Below are 25284 nucleotides of genomic sequence, written 5' to 3'. Positions count from 1 at the left end.
CCGCGGATGGCGGGTACCCTGTGATGGAGGTGAGGGTTGGTCATCCTACCGGGTGTATTTGCAAATCCTGCCTCCGGATCAGAAGCCCCTTCTCCCTGTAATTCACCGGGACCTGTGCCGTGTAAGGGGGCCTGGAGCGCCCTGCGCGTTTATCGTAACCCCATCCTACTCAGCCTGGGGCACCTCCTCCCAGAATCCATCCCCCGCTTGCCAGGCAGAATGAAGGGCTGCTTCCTACGTGCCTGGACTCCTCCTCCAAAGTAAAGGGCTTAACGCGGTATCCAGGGCTCACGTCCCATGGGATCCCTGGATGCAGGGAAAGTTCTCCTTGACTTTCGAGCCCCCGGATCTAGCTTGGCATCTGGCATTTAGTAGGCACTGAAAAAAGGCTTATTGACCGTAGAACGTACAGCAGCAAGAGCAACCTTGATGTGAACTGTGGACTTTGGGCGGTGATGGTGTGTCAGTGGAGGTTCATGGATGGTAACGAGTGTGCCGTCTGGTGAGGGAAGTTTTTGGTTGAGAGGTTGGGGCCCCGGGGGAGCTGTGCATGAAGTCTCTGTACCTTTTGCCCTGGACCTAAAACTGCTCTGAAAATTAAATTCTATTTTTTTCAAGGCTTACTGAATTTTTTTTAAATTAATTTATTATTTATTTATTTATTTATTTTTGGCTGTGTTGGGTCTTCGTTTCTGTGCGAGGGCTTTCTCTAGTTGCGGCAAGCGGGGGCCACTCTTCATTGCGATGCGCGGGCCTCTCAGTATCGCGGGCTCTCTTGTTGCGGAGCACAGGCTCCAGATGCGCAGGCTCAGTAGTTGTGGCTCACGGGCCCAGTTGCTCCGCGGCATGTGGGATCTTCCCAGACCAGGGCTCGAACCCGTGTCCCCTGCATTGGCAGGCAGCTTCTCAACCACTGCGCCACCAGAGAAGCCCTTACTGAATGTTTTGAATGCATAGTTATTAGAATTGGAAGGGCTGTCAGCACCTGTCACTATGACGCATACTGTAGCTGCACTGCACTGTGAGGTAACTTCTTCTCTGCTTTGTGTTTCATCTTTGCAGGGCGTGAAGAAGTTCGATGTGCCCTGTGGAGGGAGAGACTGCAGTGCGGGCTGCCAGTGCTATCCCGAGAAAGGAGGATGGGTAAGTCGCCACACTGCAGGAAGTGTTATCTTCCTTACACATCCATTTTGAACGAAGTGCCGCATCCTGCCTAGTTAAGTCATTTGCATACGTTCCTAAGAAATTTAATACAGGCGCGTTCTTTTCCACAAAGCAAACAATAATATAATGCAAAGTTGGGTCGATTTATACCACTTTCTTAATAATTTGAGAACAGCGTTAACTTTCTCAAGCCTCTTTTCTCTTGTTTGTTGTCATAAATACACATGGGTATGCATATAGGTACACATAATGCAACTGTGTTTTATATTTATGTCATATATAAGCATACATTTTGTAAAAACACTGCCTAAAGAAAACATCGTCGCATTTATACTGCGATATCCATTTGAACTAGAGGGCGCTGGCATTATACCACTGAGAATCGCTTTGGCTTTTAAAATTATCCCTCTCATTCCCTGAATGCCCTTTCTGTAAAGCCCACTTCACAGGTAAGTCAGAGAAAAACGGTCCCCCCAAAATTATCACCGTAACATCTGGCAGAGTTTGAAATACGGACCTGATTTTGGGTGTAATATGTTCAATCAAAGTGTTGCCTTTAAAGCTGATGTTTGAGTCTTGGTATTGCTGATTTTAACAAGGAATTGTTTGTATGTCTAAAGCCCATTTTGGCGTGTGACACTGTGGGGAGTGGTATTTCGTTTTACGTCGCAAAGTCTTCTGCGTCCTTACGCTTTGGAATCACGCATTTCCCTCTAGGACTCATGCTTGTCCGATGCCAGGTAGTAAAAGGCCGCTGGGGCTTCTCGCCTGCATCGCCCTGTCCTTGTTGGAACCGGGAATGACAGCCGTCCTCGGGGGCTCCAAATGCGTTTCACCAAGTTGAATTCTGAAGTCAGTTTTCAAAGTAGGCATGCTCCATCCCCACCCACCAGGAAGAAGAGACCCACCTCTGAGGCTGGGTGTTATACCCGACATCCTTCCCTACCTGAGTCGCCCCCAAAAGTCAAATACATAAAAGGCGTGGCAGGGAACCCCTTTATAAATGTGGTGGGCTTATGTACTAACATGCGACTGACCGTTATTTTAGTGGCATAGCTCACAGTTGAGGAGTGATCTTCTGCCAGGAGATCAAAGCTTCCGTCTCCACGGGCTGTGTTCATCGTGACAGTTTTTGCTGTTGTTGCTTTAGTAAAGGGTTCCTCTGCTTGGAGTGGGGACTTTATGCTTAAGGAATTGCTAGTTGAAGATGCTTTATCAGCATTTAACAAGGAGAAGTGTTTTTAAATATATGGAAACCGTTCCCTGAGACTTAAATTCCCCTGGGGTCCCTTGCTATAGATTTTCCCAGCGATGGTTCTGGAGCAGTGGTGAAAAGCCTGATTGCAGGGCTCTCCCCTCCCCAGCGCTTGGCTAGCTCAGCCTTCTGCGGGCACAGAGAAGGCAAACGAGTGGTATACAAGCATCTGTGAGACGTCCCCGAGTTGGAGGGACCCCGGCTCTGATAGGACCTGCCTTCTCCCTGGGATCTGCCAAACAGAACCCAGACTGAGTAGAAGGGGGCTGGGTCTATTCTTTTTCACTCTTTATGATTAGTTAACATAGAACCAATATGTGAACATAACTCCCATAATGCTTTTACAAGAACGCTGTTCTTCCATAAAGGTAGTTCATTCTGATTATTTCCATATGTGATGCCGTCTGCACAGCAGTGGGTTCTTAAATGACGCTGAGGGTCTTCTCAAAGAGGTCATCAGAAGAGAATTTCTGCAGGTCCCTTGGTCTTTCTAGTTTACTAAGTTTACAGCACAGGTGTTATTTCCTGTCATCCCTGATTAAGAAAATACCTTGACTCTGTTTCTTCGCATTGCCAAAAAGTAGAAATTGACACCTTCTGGTTAACATGAGTAACCTAGCATGGGCTTGACTTTCCTTTAATTCTGCAGACACATTATCAATCTTGGTCAAACTAAGTTGAGACTTGGCAGTTGTCCGGTTAGTTTGTTCAAGAGCCAGGGCCAGCGGTACCCCACCAGGGGACTGGCCTGCGGGTGCCACTCTCCGGAGTGTTTGGAGTCATGAAGAGAGGGGTAGACCCTGTTCCTGGACCACACAGATCCAAACCGGCTGGCTCTAACTGTCTGCACCTGAGGCTGCCCGATTGATTCAGGTGTGCTATTGAATACTGATCAATAAGGTGATAGGAATGGCTGACAGTAAGAGATAAGAAGAAAACCCAGTGAGGATAAATAACTAACCCCATTTATCATTGTCTACAGGGTAAGCCCAGTGTGTTACTGAAGATATTTATTGTTAGGACAGTCACATATACTTCATGAAATCATTTATGAAAATAGAATGTCTATGTCCATTCTACGAACCTGGTGTATGTATATTAAATATGTGTTCATTAACAAGTCTACCCAAATGGGGTCCTATCGAAAGCAGAGCTATTTCTGCCCTGCTTTTGGATTGGTAGTATTTTTCAGAAGTAATGTAATACACAAAAATAGCCGTGGGGTGGATTTTGCCGCTCCGAGAGCTGTGTGCATAGTTTGTTCTTTCCCACAGCTTCCCCTGGGGTCCCTTGCTGTCTGTTTTCCCCTCAGTGCCACCGTAGCAGCCGTGACAGAGCCTGGCTGCAGAGCCACGGTCCCCGAGCTCCAGGCTCACTCTGCCTTATATGGGCACGGGGTCCAGCTAATGTGTTCCTCGCCATGGTGACAGCCAACACCAGAAACTGTATGTTACTGGGTAACTTGTAGACTCGAAGGAGAAATCACAAAGGTACTGTGGATTCTGGTTCCAAAGGACTTCTCGTCCTAACCAAAAGAGCAAGCTCTGTATCGAGCCAGACTCCCCGCCCTGGAGTGGCGGGTGGCGCGTTGTTCCAGGGAGAGAATTGCGTCTCACAGACAGAGCCAGCCGCCCCGTGGATCATTCCAGCAAGCCGCTAGCGGGGGCAGGAAGGCGGGGAGCTGAGGCCCAGCGGTCTGCGCACCCTTCGCTCCCGGGCCAGCGCTGGGAGGTGCTGAGGGTGACCTAGCCACATCCGCCAGTTCTCATGGGAGGACAGTGACATTTGGGGCTAAGTGACTTGCTCCAGTCTCAGTTCAGAACAGAACTCGAGCTCTCCGACTTTCAGATGAGTTCGTGTTCCAATACAGTAATCTTTTGTGTCTGCACACCTCTGGCCAGATTGTTAACCTATATGGAGGAGATTCCAGGGGATGGGGGGAAAGCACACAGTCAGAGAACAGAGAAAAGAGGTTTCGCTGTCTTGACTCAAGAGTTGTGATTCTCTAGCCAATTCTCCAGCCATCTCTTCAGTTGCTTAGTGAATCAAAAAAGTAAATAACTTTAAGAAATGAGTTAACGTGGTTAGATCTAGAGACTGTCATACGGAGTGAAATAAGTCAGAAAGAGAAAAACGAGTATCGTATATTAAGAAATGAGTTAAGACTTTGTTGTTGTTAGAGGGTTTCTACTTCAAATAATCCCTATTAAGTACACTGGAGTAATTGGAAAGTCTAAGTCCTGATCCAGAAGTACTCCACAGGGTGCTGTCCACAAACAAAGGCAACTAACTAAATTCTCGAACTTTCTCCACCGCTAATGGTCACATACTCGTCACGCCAGGCAAAGCTGCCCAGCCCCCATATCTTTTTCTATTCTTTTTGTTTTTTTATTGAAGTATAGTCGATTTACAACGATTCGTCTGTACAGCCAAGTGATTCAGGTTTAAATATATGTACGTAAATATATATTCTTTTCCAGATTCTTTTCTATCATAGGTTATTACAAGATATTGAATAGAGTTCCCTGTGCTATACAGTAGGTCCTTGTTGTCTATTTTATACATAGTAGCGTGTATCTGTCAATCCCAAACTCCTAATTTATCCCTCCCCTTCCCCTTTCCCCTTTGGTAACCGTAAGTTTGTTTTCTATGTCTGTGAGTCTATTTCGGTTTTGTAAATAAGTTCATTTGTATCATTTTTTTAGATTCTACATATAAATGATATCATATGATATCTGTCTTTCTCTGACTTACTTCACTTAGTATGATAATCTCTAGGTCGATCCACGTCTCTGCAAATTGCACAATTTCATTCCTTTTTATGGCTGAGTAATATTCCATTGTATATATGTACCACATCTTCTTTATCCATTTCTCTGTCGATGGACATCTAGGTTGCTGCCATGTCTTGGCTATTGTAGATAGTGCTGCTCTCAACATTGGGGTGCATGTGTCTTTTCAAAGCATGGTTTTCTTCGGATATATGCCCGGGAGTGGGATTGCTGGATCATATGGTAACTCTATTTTCAGTTTTTTAAGGGACCTCCATACTGTTCTCCATAGCGGCTGCACCAATTTACATTCCCACCAACAGTGTAGGAGTGTAGGAGGGCTCCCTTTTGTCCTCTTTTTCTATTCTTTTTCTTCTTTCTTTCTCTACACACGGTGGAGATGGAAGGTAGTTGAGCTGCAAGCATCAGAGAGAATTTCTGTTACAGAATTTCTGTCAAAGCAGAGTGACTGCCTCCGTGTGATACAAAGCTTCATAGTGCAGAAAACGGGAGAGAGAGCAGGGGAGGCATCTGATTCAACAGATAGAGATGCCTTTGCCTTTGTGCATTACCTCACCAAAAAGGTTGTGAAATTCTCAGATTTTTCCAACCGAGGTCAATTTTAATTCGTCATCTCAGTTACTCTGTCAGGTTCCTGTTCCCCTGACACTTTGGTTTTTGACCATAAACTCAGATCAGATAGGCGATTTCAACCTTTTAATGGCATTATGCATTACCTCACCAAAAAGGTTGTGAAATTCTCAGATTTTTCCAACCGAGGTCAATTTTAATTCGTCATCTCAGTTACTCTGTCAGGTTCCTGTTCCCCTGACACTTTGGTTTTTGACCATAAACTCAGATCAGATAGGCGATTTCAACCTTTTAATGGCATTAACCTTCCCAAGGCGCCTGTTTTCCTAGGCAATCAGGTATTCAGAAATTGGTACATACAAAGACAGATTAAGTCCCAAACGTTGGGAATTATTGAGGTAGTTAAATGGCCTGTCGAGCTGCGGTGGGAAAAGGAGAAACCACCACTGTGGCTGGTCCCAGAGTTGAACCACCAACCCAGAGGGAGGGACCCGGCATCTCCCCATCACTGTGCAGTCATTCCCCCCCACCACGTTCGCCCTCCATGGGCCTGGCAGCAGGAGCCCCAAGACTGGAACCTCAGCTCCTGGAAGAGTGCAGTTGACAAGCTCACTCACTTAAGCAAAGGCTGAGAACCAGGGCAAGTTGTGTTTGGCTGTTGCATTTTTTTCATGTAGCTAAGAGTTTCCCACAGTCTGTGGGTCCCTGGACTTGGGTCAAAGTATGAGCAAATAATTCTCGACCTCACAAGATTCCTTAAATTCAACAATATAAATCAAAGTGAGAGAAACCGGAGAGAAACGGAGTGAGAGAGGAAGCAAAGTGTGAACAGAAAGCTCTCAGAGATGGGTGGTGACGGATGGATGGGGTGCAGGAGACTCAGTCTTTGGCCCTCGCCTGTCAGCCCAGGTAGGCAGCAACCAAGAGATGCAGAAAGCAGAGGCGTAGCGTCAGGGAAAGGAGCAGAGGGGCCCTGAGCAGCTCTGAACCACAGTCACTGTGGCAGGGTCTCTTCCAAGGAGAGCTGTAGTCTTGCTGATGGCGGTATCTTCTGTCGTGCGTCGCTAATCGTAAACCTTACCCTCAAATGTGTATAACTGGGCTGTGGCAATAAAACTGAACTTTTTCTTTGAAATGCTCAGTGTAAATCTAAAGGCTGGTTGACCGCTGTGGAGCAAAGGAAGATGCTCAGAACATATATCTTCCAGATGTGTGTGCTGTGTGTGCTCTGCCACTCCGGTGGGTTCCCCTAAGCCACACGGCCATCTGTCTCAGCTCTGGGGAGACACATGCTAGCGCGAAATGAAAACATCAGTGCTGCTGTAGCAGACCTCTTTCCAAACCAGCTGCTGCCTTTCCAGGCAGATGCCTGTTACTGGTCTGCTCAGCAGACCTGACGGAAGTCATCGCCCGCATTTTCTGCCCTATCACAGCCCAGAAAGGGCGAAGAATGATTCAGAAATAGCAGAAGCCCCTCCTGGCTTCTGGGCTTGTATAACCTTTGTCGACACATAGCTCTCACCTACTTTCAACATCATGTGCTTATTTTTAGTGTGTCTCTGGAATGGCAGTGGTTCTGGCTAGCCCGATGCCGCTGTGGCTACAGCCAGCTCCATTACTTGGTTACTTTCTGCAGGGAAAACAGTACTTCAGCAGATGTAGACGATGCCCGCCTAATTTGTACATCACACATAAGTGATGTGTTTTTAAAGTGACACTTTCTTTTATGTCTGCCATGGTAAGAAGAACCCTAGGCTCCTTTTAACAATGGAATTTTACAGTCATTCAACACTGAAATCTGTATTTTTTGGTCACCCACACGCCAGGCACGTGTCTAGGAGAAGGGGCTGGGTCAGTGAACAGTGGGAGGGGATGCCCTGAAGAGCAGAGGTGGCCCTGAGGTCAGGGTGTGCCCGGCGTACTTAAGGGACACCTTGGGAGCCCGTGCGCCCCTAGCGGAGCAAGGAGGCAAGACTCGTGGCAGGTGAGGTCAGAGAGGAAGGTCGTGTAAGTCTTAGAGAACCTTTGACTGAGGGAGGCGAGAAGCCCTTCGGGAGAGTTCCTTAGAGGAACTGTGTGACTTATAACTTGCTCAAGTCACAGAGCTCTTGTGGGGAAGCTGATGAGGAACTTTGGTGATCCAGTCAGTTGGGGTCGAGTTCTAGTCAAAAAAGATGCCAGGAAACGTGGCCCCTCACACAGGCAGTAGATTACACATAGCAGTAGTTGGCTGCTACAGTTACAATTACACATAGCAGTAGTTGGCTGCTACGATTTAAAAACAATTTTATCCATTCAACAGATATTGTTTGCACATCTGTGACGTGTCAGGCCCCATCTAGGCACCAGGGATGCAGAATAAGCAGAGCAGTTCATATCCCTAATCTTTTGCAGCTGATACTCTAGCCCGTGCTCTCCAAAGGAATTTTTTGCAAAGATGGAAATGTTCTTTACCTACACCATCCACCATGGCTCTTTGAGCACTTGAAATGTGGTTAGTGAAATGAACAAACTGAATTTTAGATTTTTATCTAATTTTAGTTAATTACAATTCAAATAAAAATAGCCCCATATGGCCAGTGGCTACTATATTCATACAAGATCACAATTGCGGGTGTCGAGGTGGAGAGTGGAAGAAACACACAATAAACTCATAGTGAATAGGTAAGAATACTCTAGATATTAAATCCGAGACAAAAATAAAACACAGTGTAAAGTCAGCGTTTCATGAAAGTAAGACCAAGACTTGTGACCTGCTGGGCTTATATCTTTACAAAAAGGGTGTTATCGCAAAAATACACAGACCCGTGAGTCCAGCACATTGGAAATGGTATATGCACAGAATATGTCATCAGTCGGTGAAGAACGATTTCTTAATTGATTTGTCCCCTCATTCTCCACCGTAACCCCACAGCCTCTTAGGAGAATTCGCTTTGCCCACTTGAGCTCCGATCGAGACCCTCCCCTTCTGAAAACTTCTTATCCGCAGGAGACCTTTGATGATCCAGCCCCCCCAGCTTGGGACCAAACCCTCACCCTTGCCTTCTTTCTGGCAAGATTACATAAGCATTTTCTTAGAGTAGGACTTTCAATCAAGTGTTGTAGAAATGATTTAATTGTGCAGCTGGAGCAGAGAGAAGCAATTGCGACATCTCTGGCTTTACTCCTCTGCTCCCAACCCCACCCCAGTAAGGGAAATGTTTAGTTTCAAAGCACCATTCTAACACTAGTCACAGTTTGATAGAAAATGGGCCAGTTTGGAGCCCATCCGAAAGGAAGAATACATTATTAAATCCTGAAAAGACGAAATGTTAATACCACCTCACTGCATGGACTCAAAGAACATCATTATAGACAGAATCTGATGATTGCAAGTCGGCACTTAGAGAAAAAATGTATTTCCATGCCATTGAAACCATCATGTCCCTTACCTGAAGCATGACAAACTTTGTCCTGGATTCCCATGTTTCCTCCAGTAAAATATATCATTAAATAATAGGAATCATGAAAATCATTGGTGAAAATTAATCATAGTGGCTGTGGCCTAGCATTTATCAACCACAACAGGAATTGCCCACAACTCTGCTGCTATGGTAACAGCAGAGCAGATAATTGATAAAAAAATATAGTTAGCATTTACAGTAGGCACATGATCAGTGATTAATAATGAAGCACTGGCACATGGGCAGCTTAGTACCTGAGTGCAGAGGAAGAATTCTAAATGTTTACGTATTTTATTTATCCATTTGTCCCTCTTCTGGTGAAATTACACACACACACACACACACACACACACACACACACACACACACACGTCACTCTGGCAGCCTAGACCACATTCCTTCATAATGAAAAAATCATACTGCGCTCTTGTCTCCAGGTGTTGCTAATGAAAGATGCTTACCTAGTGTCTACAAACACTCAATCTTGCCTGAAGTGTCTACCGCCCTAGAAATACCGGGGGAAACCCACTCTTTCTTTCTGAGAGAACCACACCCCTCCTTCCCTTCTGAATTTCCATCCAAACAAAAGGAACATAGAGTAGACATTCTCAGAGCTCAGGCAGAAGAGAGAATGAACTTGAGAGAAAAAATAACTTTTTTTTTACCCAGGCAGGTCCCTGTTCTCCCAACCCTTTGACCATAGACTGATGATATTAGATGTTTTTATGGAAAACAGGGATATTGGTGAAAGTATGGTGTATGCGGAAGCACAGAAATGATGCCTTGAGGCTGGCCGGCTGGTCGATGCCCGCGGGCAAGGGGCACCATGGACTCTGGGCGGTGGCCTCAGCGATCAAAACCTCAGGGAGGCTGGCCGTCCACACCAGCCATCAGCACCAAGGATGGTGAGAAAATGATTAACTGGGTTCCAGTCCAAAGTTGACAGTTCTGGGGAAATGGCCTTCCTTTCATGGCCTTGAGGAAAACTGTGGGTTTTATCTGTGGGTCAGAGCCAGGATAATGATAATAATACTGTTTTGAGTTTTGACTGAAAACCTCACACCGACTCCAAGAGACCACTGATAAACCGGGGTGAGAGAAAGGAACATTCTACTCTTCTTCGAAGCCAGACTGAAGCTCTGCCTTTGGAAATCCATCGTCTTCCTTCCTCCGATGGAATGTTTTGACAAGTACAGCACTGAAGCGTATCCTTTTCTCTTAGAGAAGAAATGCCCGTCTTCAAAGACCTTTGTTTTGTTTTATTCACCTCCAGTCCATCCTTAGTAAACAATTGCAGGATTTCTAAAATGACCAGAGGAAAATTCTTACCAAACATCACGTGCTTTCTAAATGCCATCTGAAAATGGAAACGTGTTCTCTGAATTTGTCTTCCCTCACTCAGTAGGAAGAGAGGTCGAGTCTTCATATGGAAAAGGCATCCATGTCCAGTTCACGGGGGCAGCCTATACAAGGGGCTAAATGCTCCTGTGTCTAAGCACTCTTAAACCAGACTGCTCCTATAATAAAGAGAAAACTAGTAGATTGCACATTTTTGAAATTACTCTTCCTATTTTCTTCCAGAGATAGTAAATAATAACCAGAGAAAAATGGCAGAAATGACCAAACCATGTGACACAGGCACAATTTCCTCACTCTAGAGTGGGAGGGGGTCATCTTTTCTCTGCCTTATTTTCTCCTTCTTGAATTAGAAGAAGCTACCCGTTTCCTCAATAGTCAAAGGCAAAGATGCTACGTACATCACTGGCATTCAGGTGAATTTGAATTTATTTTTAAATGCTTTAGGCATTTCAGAATTTTCTTAAGAAACTGCTCAACCTGAGAGCCTGAACAGCCTGTGATTCTGAGCCCTCTGGCATCCCACCCAAACTAGCCCATTGTGGTATAGACAACCAGGTCATTCAAGTCATCAGATGTCTGACTCACATGGGAAGTAGAAAGCAAGCCTTCAAAAGGGCATATTTCCCCACTGATTAGAAAGATCAAAATATCCCTGTCCCCTTCCTCTCTCTGTCCAGTCTAGAAGATTAAATTCTAGAAGAATCAAAGCAGGACTAGACCTTCCTGTAACCCAATACAAGCCCTGTATTGATGGCAGTTTCCTCCTAAGCCCCTGCAAGGGCACTAAAATCCCACCATAGGAACAAAAGTTTTTGTATTCAAAACACTGTTAGGATGGATAATTCCTAAAGATTTGGAACCAGAAAGGAAAAAGCGAAAGAAAGCAAAACAAAATGAAATGGAAGTAATTAAGTCTGGGTAAATAACATCTTTGGCCTAATAAGTTCTCAGCTGCGTTGTCACCACTGATGTTTTTCATTAAAATGTCTTTGTAAAGCACTTAACTGTTCTTCAAACTTAAAGTCTGTTTTAAATAAAGAAACAGAGGACAGATGAATTTTATGGTGAAGTTGGTCTCTCCGTAATAAAAATTAAAGTGCTGGCATGTATTTAGCTCTGCATGGTTTTTTGAGAAAATACACTCCAAATGGTGATAATGGCATTTTTTACGCCTTGTGAAGATATATTTCGAAAGAACCCTGACGTCAAGGTCAGCTGTATGCTTTGCACCCGTATTTAGCATCTACCAACAAGACTAGCCTTTCTTAATTCAGTAAAAGACATACTGCCATGGCTTTGAGGACGAATGAGTTTGCAATGATTGGAAACAAAATGAACAGAACCCTGTGACTGACTAGGAAGCAGTTTTCTTTTGTTTATGTTGCTTTTAACATTCTACTCTTTTCAACTCAGCTCAGAGAAGTAGCAAGTCTTATACCTGGGCAGCCTGGATACACCTGCCACTGAGGGCGAGATGCACAAACCTTTAATAGAGTTTACTGTGTGCCCACAGCCCTAAAGCACACCATTACAACCCACAAGAAAGAGGGGGGTGAATAGGAGGCAGATAATCCAAGCAAAATGCTGAAACAGGAAGACGGCTTCCTCACTCGAAGACCTTGGGGGTAGTCCCTCATCATTTAACACCTGATATTTTACAAATATTTGTATTTCTCATCGTAGAATGATAGAATTGTTGGTGCAGTACCTTGACAAATCTCCCCAACGTCTTACCCAGGAAGGATGGAAGGATACACACACACACACACACACACACACACACACACACACACACACACACACCTCAGAATAGATTCGTATATATCTAGAGTCAAATTCACTAAAAAATACCCAATTAATGGAAAGTATGATATGTTATTGCAAAAGAAAAGAATCCAACTCCTAAACGTTGAACTAAAAAAGTTCAACTCTTGCTCAAAAACAGAATTTTTCTTTGGGACTCTCGCTTAACACTGAATCCCACTTAAAATTTCCAGACAATAAGGTGGATTCCACAACTTGACTTAAAAGAAACTAGGTGTAAGACATGCCATGGACAAGAGATAAAGCTAGCATATCTGAGCCCCGAGGAGATTTCTTTCTGTTCCCCGGTCAGCTTCACGTCTCTGTTTGAAATAATTTCTCCTCTGGCCAGTGTTTTTCTTGCCTTTAAAGAGTAATTTTGAAATCAAGAGATGCCAGGGGCATGACATCAGCCTGCTTCTCCTCAAGCGCTGTATAGAAAAGAACTGAAGAACATCCTGAAGACATAGACTTAACCTCTACAAGTTATACAATAAAGTGATATTAGTGCTGTAATTGTATTATATTTAAATAGTTGTTTGTTTAAACTCCCGGTCAACTAGAGACAAGGATAAAGAGGTTGAACTAAATAATAGCATTAGGATGTTTCATTTGAAATCCAAGAAGGCTAAAGTTATGCATTTGGTTACGATATAGCTATATCAATAGCTTCAGGTGAGCTTCGATCATTATTATGTTGCCGAACGCAAAGTTCGTGGGCCCTACGCACAGTGAGGCCAAAGAAACCAAAACATCATAGAGTTTGGAGCAGGGGTGTGTAATCAGCTCGTGCACAATTCTCTGATTGGTCGATGGTGAGGCAACAAGGTGGTGTCACAGGGGTTAAAGTTATCAATCCTTAGGCGCCAGTAGGTCTGGGGGCTCTTGATCATCAAGTACTTAGTTTCTTCCATTTGGTGGGGCTTTTAGCATCTGTAAAACAACTCAAGAAATGTGCATCAGATACTATTATCTAGGTACTTCAGAGAGGAGCTACAGCCGAGGATGTAGGGGAAGGGTCTGTCCCAGGAAGACCGCATAGGGTCCTGCTCGGTTACAATTAGACCACTAAAATGTAATACCATTAATAAGAGCACAGTTCAAACACTGTTGACAAATGGTTCATGGGACCAGCATGACCATCACGGCATACGGGAGGTGACACACCACCGCAGTATGTGCTGAGATTGCTGTCACCAAAGCTCTTGAGAAAATTGCGACATAGGAAAGGTTTAGCTTTGACACATGCTTGCTTCCTGAACAGGAGTCCCACCTTCCCCATCCCATCCCACAACTACACACAAACTCCGATGCCCCGGTGATGGCCGTCCTCTAGCGTTTCGCTTCAACTGCAAAGCTCCCAGTACCCCAGTGAGCTTTCTCTTCCATCGTCCCTCTACAGGCCCCATCACAACTCCATTCCTTCCAAATCTACTGATCTCAGCAGAACTTAGGGAAGAACATGGTCTCCTAACATTTTTTCATGTTAAGGATCAACTGTTGCATTACCTGTGCCCCTGACTTCCCGACCAATTGCTCATATGAAAATTGTACCCTCGTTCTAATCTCCTTCTTCTGAGTTTCTCACTTCCCTTCTGGAGTCCTGGCCTGCGGATTTGAACTTGGCTTTCCAGCAGCTGCCAGACCAGCGTGAAATGAAGGGAGACTATTTCCTCCCTGGTCTGGATGCTGTGCTTCTAGGACTGTGTCGTAAAATCCCATCACCCGTTTTCACCAAACACGCTATTGCGCTGGCTCACGAGCGATGTATTTCTACCCAAAACTCCTTTTTTTTTTCTTTCAGTAAGTTTCTTGTTGTGTTCCTTTTTGGTTTTGCTTTTTGACTCTTGGTCTTCCATTTGTGCGATTAATTTTTCAACCTTGACCCAGATTTTACTTTGATTACGGTGAAATTGCTGAAAGGTGGAGCTAAAGTTTCTGATTTGGAGATGGTGGAAATGAGCGTATGCTTCTGCCCTTTATCTTTTTTTATGCATCTTTACTTGTCTAATACTGATCTATTTCAAACACAGACATTCCATGAAACGGCTACTAACCAAAAAGGAGATGTCTAAATGTTCATTGCCACTGGTATTTTTAGGACTTTATTTTGAGGATAGCATTGATGAAAAAGGATATGTAGCCATCTGCATACCCTCAAGTAGAATAATCAGACCAAGGAAGTAAACAAAAAGAACTTTGTGGATGAAAATGAAATCCTTAATTCCAGAAGATTAAAAAGACTTCTTTAGCAGAAAAAAAATAAAATTTAACAAAAAGGGTGCCCTTCAAAAATGTCAGTTATCTTGGAAGGAAAGATGAGTCATGGAAATAGCATGTTGATCAGAAAGATGAATAGATTAGTCCTTTGAAACTGCCATTTATGGAGGATGAGGGATGCTGAATTGTCATCCTGTATCCTTTCCTAACAGTCACTGAAGTAGTGAAAGTTCCTGGAATAAGATGATTCTTCTTAGAATTAAGATATACATATTACAGTAAATAACCTCAGATTTTTTGAAATGGATACATCATATATGTGTGCATACATATACACATGTATATTTATGTATTTTAATTGTATGTACTTTATATTTATTAAATATTATATCTTTTCTGTGTATGTTTCCAAGAGACCAGCAATTTACTATCATAGAAAACCCTTTATTCATGTGTTCAACATGGGATTTTAGTTATTTATAGCATCTAATCTTATCTTAGAACTTAAAATAAAGCCCCGGGTGCGTTTTTAATGCCCTGAAACTTCATTAGAATACATTAGTGCCTTTCTACATTTACCAAGTTTTTATATCAAACCTAGTCCAGATGTTCCTAAGCACTTTGAACAAGCAGGAATAAATATTTTCAAAGACATCAAGCGTCATAGATACCCTTCTACTTTTGGCATTGACGTTTCCCGTTCTTTGGGAAGTTTCATCGGGCAGTGTCACTGCCGTACAAGATAACTCTAGAATTGAATTTTTCTGCCTCGGGTCTGACGTTGGCCGTTCCAGGAATTCACTGTCATTCCCATTTCCACCATTTATTGCCCCACGGATCTCTATATTCTGTTGGCTTTGCGTCAACAGGAATTCCTGGAATAAACCGACAGGGAGTTGGCTCATAGATGGGAGAGGCGCCTGCAGGCGCAGCCAAGATCCCATATCCCATTCCCACCCTGAGTAGCCAGGGGAAGCCCCTCACCTTTTCCTTTTTTTTAAATAAAAATGCTATATCCGCCCCCCACCCCCTGGAGTTTCCAAGTGTCCTTACTGTATTTCACAGAAACTTAAAGCATAAAAGAAATGTGTACCATTGGCTATTTCAAGGAGGTATTGACAATAGTACCATTGATTTCAGGCGCCCTGGGGCCCCGTGGACCACCTAGGACATGGATCTTTGAAAGGACCTTTCATGGGGGGGTGGTGGTGGGGTCAGGCACAAAGAGAAGAACTTTCCCCAAACTTTTCAATAGTCTTTTTTGTTAAAAAAAAAAAAAAGTTTCTGTCTCTGAAGACCAGTCCAAATTGACCCATTTTTCCTTCATGTGATTTGTGAACTATTTCAGCATCTCTTAAGTCTCCTGACAAATCAGGAGTGTAGAAGTGAGAAGCAGTATCCGTATGGTTTCACTTTTCTGGAATTTGTCTCATGCTATTTTTTAATCAAAATAATCAGTGTGACGCTATTGTTTCAAATTTAGAGGCAGTTTACTGTTGTCTATGGTATCTATGCATATATTGCAATCCTTTTTTACATGTTATTTCTGAAAGACAAGTAACCTTTTTTTGTCTATAAACATGTTTTCTCCTATTGCCAATAGAGATAACCTGAAAAGACAGAAAATTCCCCATTAACTGTAGATATTGCTGCACTGATATTTTTCTACAGTGCTTTAAATCTCATTTTTTGGTCACTACGGTGAAGCATATATTATTTTAAAGCCTTCATATGAAATAATCATTAGTATCTTGTTCCATTTAAAAATTAGCAGGTGTTTCCTTTGCCTTTTTGGAAACTTCTGTTGTTTGTCTTTTGTTTGTGTGTCTAAGTTTCCCATTGTCTGGGGCGAGCACAGTGGCTGTTATGGAAAGCCATTGTTTTGGTTCACATGACTTTATTTCCAAAATTTTGTATGGAATCTCCTGTATGTTCCCCACTATGGCACTATCTACCCCATTCTTTAATAACCATATGGGTTAGTGACTAAACAGTTTATTTTTAGACACACAGTATTTCTCAGAGTGGGGATGTCCGCTGCCTGTTTTTACAGTTGGTAAAGAATCATGAAGATTTCATTGTAAGTTCTTCCGCCCAGCACTCTTACTCACTTGGGGTATCTGTTCCGCTCTGGGGCTCTAGAATAGCCGTATTGATTTAGAATCCCAAACTTCAGGATTTCCCTCACCCACACCACCCAAGCGATGCCAGTTGGGCAGCAAAAGCATCTTGTGGGTGAAAAAATGTTCTACAAATGGCAGCCTTCCTCACCTCCACAGTGTTGATATTTAATTGGACTTTTAGTAGCTAGTACATGTCAAGAACATATTTTATCTTACCTTCAGAGAATGCCCATTGTAAAAGGGTTTTGGTGGTGAAATATTTGACTTCTCTTATTTAAAAAGTAAAAATCAAATACCTCAGTGGACAGTCTTCCCAGTGGGATTGGCTAATAACAAAATTGAAGCAGTCATTATGCTTCAGTTGTCAGCTGAACTGGAGTTTTATTCCTAAGACAATGGTAATTCATCCTGCTCAGTTTTAGCCCTTGATATGAATTATAGAATAAGACAGGAAACAGGGTCCAGTTGGGTCACTCTGAGTTGTAATGACACCCGTACTTATTGGTGGCTTATGGTGGGTGAGGTGCTGGGAAGCCTTTGCATCCCTTGACTCCCGGTCCTTAGAAGGGCTCTGTGATGTGGTCCCTCTTTTACACTGAGGAAATTAAATCAAGAACGACACAGTGAGTAGTCCAAAGTCACATCGTTGGAGAGTTGAGGAAACAAACTCTGAACCCAGACCTAGAGCCCACACTTTTGTCTTTTCTTGAAGGACACCCTTTAAAATCTGGGTATGATATTGCACATTTGAGATGCAATTGTTCCTAATTATTCTTTCTTTCTCAACCTATCATTTCTGTAACGACCGTTTCTTTTCCTAAACAAAACCATTAAGCCAGAAAAGGAAAAAAATATAGGTAGATAGATGGATAGATAGATAGATAGATAGATAGAGATATATGCACACCTACATATGTATATAAAACCACAACTTGGTAAATTAAAAATCCACCCTTTCCCCATCTGCCTGCAGTCACCCTCCTCTCTGTCCCCTCCTAGAGGCAGTTCTGGGCCATGAACTGGCAGATCAGCCTGGCTCCTCTTGCTGCCCCCTTTGCTCCCAGGGAATCTCCTGTTTGTAAACCACAAGGCTCTCCAAATATGGCAAATGCTCCAATTCCCTCAACACCGATTCCTCTCCTCCCACTGGCTCTGGCTTCCCACTCGTCTCTGCCCTCACCCACCCCATCCTCACTCTTGTGTTCCTGCCCTGATTATCCTGCCAGGGTTCACGACGTAAGTGCTTTTCTGCCCTCTTCAGAAGCATCCCTGAAGTTAAAGAACACCCTGAAGGGACTGGGAGCTTTTCACGCCTGACCCTCAGGGAGCCCAGGGATGACGCTCTGTAGGTACTGGTGCTGCTGGCCCAGGGCCCCATCTGGCGGTGTTCCTGAGTGTGCTGCACACAGGGGCTCTCCTGACACCCACGTCAAGCCACACCACTGAGCAGATGTTCATTGCGCACCTAGACAGCGTACTCCACAAGGGCTCTTCCCCACTCAGTGACCATCGGTCTTTAGAACGACCAGCGCAGCTTGTTCTGTGAAGGGAAACTTTCCTTTTATTTATCAAGTTCAATGCCGAGGTTCATCACTGATGATGCTTCTCACCAGCCAAGGCTTCAGGAGGGTCATCTGCTGACCCCCAAAAGAGCTCCTGGGGCGGCGGGGTGGGGGTGGGGGGGTGGAGAGCACAGGTTCACGGCACCCTTGGTGGTTCTGATGACATTGGCCAACCTGGATCGTCACTGAGGTGGGACTTCCTGTTCTGCATGCAGTGAGTGCCATCTGCACCCTGCTTGGCATCCCATGCTCTTATTCAGGTAGAGCATTGGTTACACCTGTTATCTGCCCCTCCCCAGCTGTTCTGTCCTTTTCCTGCACAAGCTCCTGCCCCCCTGAAATTCATGGACACCCCTTCCCCTCCAGCTTGCTTACTTGCCCGGAGGTGTGCCAGTCAAGGCCACATGTTAGTAGGTGCCCAGAGTCCATCCCCATCCCAGGACCCTGGACCTTAGCCACCAGGAGCAGGGGGAATGCAGACCCACTGAGATTGTTTGACCGACGGGAAAGCTCTTCAGATTAACCCCCAAGAGCCAACTCTTCAGAGAATCACCTCCCCCAGCCCACCAACCTCCTTTTGTGCTTTGACTAGGGAAAGGTTCATGAGGTTGAACTAAGCTTGGTGAAACAGTGTTCAAAATTGAGGTGATAGAAGATCATGTTAAATAAGGTAAAATCAATTGAACACATACTTTATAAGAATGAGCCTGATTTATATTTAACAGTTTTATTCAGACACAATTTAAACATATTGCAAGTGTATTTCAACGAAGCTTTTCTTCTCTGCAGAACTTTTATGGTTGAAAAAAAAATGCATATTTTCAAAATGTCTCTCTTGTTAGCAATGAAAACCCAGTTTGGAAAAGAGTGGTTTGCTCTAAAAATGAACGAACAGGGCATGTGGGAACTTAACAAGGTCAAAAAGCACGTCATTTAAGAATTTTGAAACCACCTCCAGTTTCCATGACTTTGGCAAAGGAAGTAACCCAGGTGTCTTGAATCAAACTATAATGTGAAATGAAGTTTCACCCAGCTTCACTAGGCCTTTGTTCTTTTTGAGTAGTATTTTCTGTTTTCTCTGCTGAAAAGGAGATGTATGCATCTTTAGTTACATCTTCATTTTTACAAGCCCTTTATTTTTGTAAGGTTGAATAGCAGGGATTTGCTCATCAAATTATTTGTAAATAAAACACAGATTAAGGAAATATAGACAAGGGGGGAAAAAAGTTATGTCCAAAAAATATAGAGAGAGGTATGGAACAAATCCAGAAAAGTCTGGATCTAAGAAGGACATATTACCACTTATAAATCACATTTTGCAAACAAGGAAACTGAGACCCATCCTGGTCTACGGGATTCATCCACAGCCTCATGTACAGAAGAGCCTCCCTTTTTCTGGGTCCCCCAGACCCCAGCAGATTGCCCAGTAGAAAACAAGATTATAGAATTACAACAAGCCTTTGAAAGTCGGCTTAAAGAGCTAAAAGAAAATAATAAGAACCGAAGCAACTTGATTCCACGAAACAAAAATAATCAGTGAAATCTATTTTACAAGGAAGTAACTGAAGGGCATTCCGCTGTCAAAATTCATATTAAAATTTTCCCCAGCGGGAACTTCCTGTGTGCAGCATTCTCTACGGACAGCATTTGAATGATATGCAGGAGGTGAAAGCACTTTGAAAGGCTAGGAAGAGTATTTCCAGTCTGATCTAGACTGTCCTTAGGCAAGAAATTCGATCCCTTGGTGCGTTTCCTTCTGCACAGCGTGATGAGACTACCTGTCTCCCAGGATCGAGGTGGAAAGCCCTGTGTTGCTATCAATCGACAGAAGCCTGAATGAAACTGCTCCAGGAGAGACAGCACATCAAAGTCCAGGGAGGACTTTCCGCCTTCACTCTCCAGAGCTTGTGAATGGGAGGTAGTGGACCTGGCAGTGTCTGAGCCCGTTTAGAGCGGGTTTGGGTGTGATTCATCCACGAGTACCTGTCCCATAGGTACAGCGTGGACATCAGTTTGCAGTCTTATGTGGCTCCAGTAGGGCTTCTCCCCAGGAGCGGGGCTGCCCCCCAAGGACATGGGTTCATGTCTGGAGACCTTTTTGGTTGTCACAGTTCGGGAAGGCTGTTCCTGGCCTCTAGCGGGTGGAGACGAAGGATGCTGCTGAACGCCTCGGCAGGCACGGGCGGCCTCCGCAGCAGAGGATGACCGGGCCCAGGTGTTAGGGCTGGAGCCCTCGAGGAGCGCACACGTGTGCGCACAGGAAGCGCCTCACTCGGGGAAGCCCTGCAGAATGCCTCTTCCCCCCCGACACGCCCTCAAATCCAGATCTAGAGGTGCCGGCGCACCGATTGCAGAGCCAGGGCACTTGGCCCAGACACTGTTCTGGTTTCATCTCTTTGCACCAGTTTTCTCATCTCCACAGTGGTGTTGCCGGGGGCGGGGGGGCACCTCAGGTGCAGAAGGATGCCATGGGAGGATGCCGTGCGTAGGCAACGGCTGACGCGCGTGGGCGTGGGTGGCGCGCGTGGGCGCGGGTGGCGCGTGTGGGCGTGGGTGGTCCGAGTGAGGGTCTGGCGCGTGTTCCAGAGCCGTGGCTGAGCTCAGCGTTTGCAGGAAGGAGGGAGCTGCATAGTGGCCTCACCTGCCGGCAGGAGCCTGCGTCCACCTGTGCGCTCCGCCCCTTTCTCCAGCCCCTGGCATCTTCCTTCTTCGTGTCCACGGCTTTCCCTTGCTGGCCGGCCATCCCTTCTCAGGGGCCTGCCCAGTGCTCCTGTCTTCCCAGCCCATCCAGCTCCACTTACACCTGCTTCACACCTGTGTTTGCGCAAAGGGAAGATCGATGGTGAAGCTAAATCTCACTAAAGAGAAAAGTATTCATGTCTTAACCCTGCTTGGAGAGAGTCATTCGAAAAGTTTATTAACCCAAAGGAGCCTCTTTAAAGGTGGATTTTAAAAGAAATCTTTTGGGGTGATTTTGCTCTGAGGGTTGGGTGGAACAGGTAATTTTTATTATTTAGGTCTTTTGTTTTTCCAACAGCATGGGCATCGTGTATTAGTATTGTTTCTGATTTTATAGAGGAGATCCTTTTTAAAGGGAACTCTTCCTGTGCCTTTGCCTAATCCACAGAGATTAGAGTCCTTTTCCTATACAGTTTTAATATTTTAATTAAATATTAAAAGTTTAATGTTAATATTTTAAGTATGTTTCTATTTGCACATGTGCTAATTCATTGGATTCTCATATTACCTTAGAAGTAAGATAGTTACCTACACCCATGCGTACATGCACACTTATTTTTTAAATGTAGGGATTTTTACCACCGATATTCAGATGAGAAAAGAGAGGCCATGAGACTTGCTGAAGAGCCCGCAGCCTCTGAGCCCCGTGTTTTGTTTCAAACCTGGAGCTTCTAACATCCCCTTTTCCTGAAGCCTCCACCCCAGAAGAAGGAAGCCGACCGACCCCAGCCTTGCTCATGTAAACATCTGAATAACCGTGAATCCTTTGGGGAAAAATGAGTACTTTTTAAAATTAAAATACTGGAATTTCTATGGGGAAATAAGCAATTGTTAAGCCAATTCATCAAGAGCCACGAGCTATCAACTTGTGCATTGTCTTCCTGCCAAGCAAGCCCCACCCACAAATGAACCCCTGATAGGAGTCAGCTTCAAGGACAGCTCAGAACAGGAGTCTCAGATCATCAGCTGCTTCTTAATCCGCTTGGGATTTGCATCCAGGAATCCTCCTGTTTGACCGAAGGTCAGTCCCTGGACTCAGCCTGGGTTGGAATCTGCCTCACCCCTCGTCGGCTGTGTGATGTAGGCAAGCGTACCTCTCAGAGCCTCTGCGTGCTCATTTGTGAAGCAGAGATAATAAGCACCTTGAAGAGGTGTGAGGGACCGAGGAGATGAGGTGTGGGATACACGTAGCCCAGGGCCTGGCACATCACCGTCATCAACATTGATCTTGTTGTTGTTACCTTTCCATACTAAGATATTATACTATCACTTCTTCTGCTGGATTGTTCTTTTCTCTAGAAGCCTGATGCCATTCCTCGATTATTAGCTATTTTAGAGGGCAATATTTGTGCTAGAACTACAGTATTTCTTATTGCTGAATTTTTCATGGCTTCCTGAGGTCATGCCCACCTCATTTGTGTCCTGCTTTTGGACAACTATGTTATGAAGCTCAGGAGGTAGAAGCCGCTTGGCTGGTCTCAAAGGACTTGGCATACATCAAATCACATGTGGAGGGAGAGAACCCATCGCTAAATCTTCTCCCTCGTCCAGATGTCTTTAAACAAAGCAGTTATGGTGCTGAAGCGTATCTGAGGACCGCTGTTCTCAAAAACAGCTGCATGGTGCCGAAGCATCCTTGTTGATTAGCCAAATGGACTCAATTCTTTCCACAACACATTTTTAAAGGCTTAAGGGGAAAAAACGAGAGTTCGAGCTTTCATAGAACAATGTGCACCCGTTTTCCGCCCACATCCCCAGAGAGAAATATATGAATCACACCACTGCAGATGAACCAAGTATCAAAACAGGTGCTGCAGAGTAGAGAGCATGAATCCTCTTTTTCCTTAGATACGGCACAAATACAGCAGCGTTTATTTATGGTAACCCTGTGCATAAGCCCCATTTACAATGACACACAAAGTGAATACCGTGTTATACAAAGTACATAAAACTGAAGAGTCTGCCAGACATCACTTTAACCAGTTAATATTTTAACATTAAACTTTAACAGTATAACAATTCAAAGAGCACTTTAAAAAATGATTTCCTTAAATTGATACAATTATAAGAGAAGGAATATTAATAGAAGAAATCAACAGCAACAATAAATCATCCCCCTGCAGCCCCACCTTCAGGAACCCCAGCTGCCTGTTTTAATGGGTGAGCAATTTATTATATTTCCCAAGAAATTTCTCTTCAAGGAGGTCAAAAATAGTTGCACCTTTTCCCTATTTAAAATGCATACTTGGAATAACAGGAAAATGATCGGTAAATTTCCTAAAGATTCATAGCCAGTTCGGTGGTAGTAGATTTCTGTTTATATCAACCTCAAAAACCAGGGTTCAGAGTGGGGGGTTGAGTGGCTGTTTCATTGTGAGTTATGGATATCATTGTTAAAATACATACTCAAAATTCCACCAAAGATTTTATCTAATACGGACCATAAGATTCTGGCAGAGAATCAACTCAAATAGGTCTTTTGTTTTTTTAAGATTTTTTTTTTTTGGATGTGGACCATTTTTCAGGTCTTAATTGAGTTTGTTACAATATTGCTTCTGTTTTATGTTTTGATTTTTTTGTTTGTTTGTTTGTTTTTGGCCCTGAGGCATGTGGGATCTTAGCTCCCCTACCAGGGATTGAAGCCGCATCCCCTGCACTGGAAGGTGAAGTCTTAACCACTGGACCGCCAGGGAAGTCCCTCAACTAGGTCTTCTAAACATCACTCTTGATGCATCACATTTTTTAAAAAAAAAAAGACCCTTGTTTATCTTTTTTAAATGCTTACTCAGACTTGAGAGGATAATGCTGCGCTCCCAGCATCCACGCTAGCATGCTGGCCTTTTCCCGCCACAAAAGGTGGTGTCAGAACGTGATCCAGAAAAAACAAACAGGAAACTCACTGTTTTCTTGTTGCTTGATGTTATTATCCATACATGCTATTTACAGTACTCAGGGGGACGACAGGAAGAAAGTGGGAAAAGAACTGTTGTGTGTGAGTTTCGGAAGCTCATATTGCACCGTGCTTATTTACCCTGTGAGAGTGTATGGGTTCAGAGTCAACTTACTCTTCAGTAAACTGGGCCTGGGTGTTAGAAGGTGGATCGGTCTCTGTCCCAGGCACCAAACAAAGGTCCAGGCGTGTTTGCTCCCAAGCCGAGTCCAGGTAGCATTTGCTTTTGGTCATCGAATGGTCCCAATCTTGTTTTAACTTTACAGAACTAAACCAATTCCGCATAATCATACACACACGCACACACACACACACAAAATCAGGGTACATCTGAAGCATTTGGGGGAAAAAAGTCACTTATATTTTCCTTTGATAAATGCTAATATGCTGTATGCAATTATGGTTTTTGAGGACTGCATTTATAGGTTTATATCAGGTCAAGAATAGATATTTTCCCTTTTGGTTTTTAGATTGTACGAGGTTTCAGACATCATCAACCAGGAAGTTCATAGGGGGAAACAATCGGGGATGATTTATTTCAGCGCTTTTCAAACCACATCACGCTCAAACTGGTGCATGTGGTCCCCGAGAAAGGGGTGCCAATGGGAAGGGAAGGGACCACTGGGGGGCTGCTGGGAGGAGCGCTGGCGGGGACCGCTGGGGTGGGCTCTTTGCTCCAGACTCCAAAGACCAGGAACCCATCCCTTTTGTTGTGATCCCAAGAACGGCAGTGTGTTTGCACCGGTGGCCCCCTCTGTGTGAGAAGGAAGCCACGTACGACGGGGCAGTGTTGCCCTGCACGCGTACGGAAGGAAACATCCTCACCTGATCACATAGGCGCACAGAGGAGAGAGGCCCCAGGAAGGTCTCTGCAGATGCTGGACCCTGGCAGTTCATCTGTGCTTAATGACTTCAGGGGATTTTGACACCTTACCAAGACAGGGAAGAGGCCAGGGTGAGCTCTAAAACCCTCTTCAGGTACCTGATTCCATGATCCTGTGCATCTCTCCTGTCCTGGGGAATTTAACCACAACTCCAGCTCTGGGGAGCATTGCCCTCGCTGTCCGGTGGGTGGCTCAGGTGGCACGCACTTGCCCAGCAAGGTCGCCACCCAGCTGTGAAAAGTCACTTGTAACTCCCTGAACCTGCTCTGCCCTCCAGACTCTTCCCAGAGTGGCTCCCCCCACCTACCTCGCACGCGAGCTTGAGGACCACGCCTAGTTTCACCTGCCCGACCATGGGCCTGCCCGGCCCAGCTGGACGCCCACCGCTGGGCCCCTAGTGGCCTTTGCAGCCGGTGACTG

The 25284-nt window shown here is 44.6% G+C and overlaps 1 protein-coding gene across 1 annotated transcript in view; it reads left to right on the top strand.

Moving 5' to 3' along the window:
* Positions 1-25284, top strand: part of COL4A2 (collagen type IV alpha 2 chain) — a 176040-nt gene that overhangs the window by 54327 nt on the left and 96429 nt on the right. The window contains exon 4 of the mRNA XM_082435264.1: positions 1063-1143. Within this exon, the coding sequence (XP_082291390.1) occupies positions 1063-1143 (81 nt within the window). The remainder of the gene's footprint in view (positions 1-1062; positions 1144-25284) is intronic.

This window comes from Balaenoptera physalus, assembly GCF_965194825.1.
Source record: "Balaenoptera physalus genome assembly, chromosome: 18".
Lineage (NCBI taxonomy): Eukaryota > Metazoa > Chordata > Mammalia > Artiodactyla > Balaenopteridae > Balaenoptera > Balaenoptera physalus.
The sequence above is the reverse complement of the archived record's forward strand: the minus strand, read 5'-3'. Positions and strand labels throughout refer to the sequence as shown.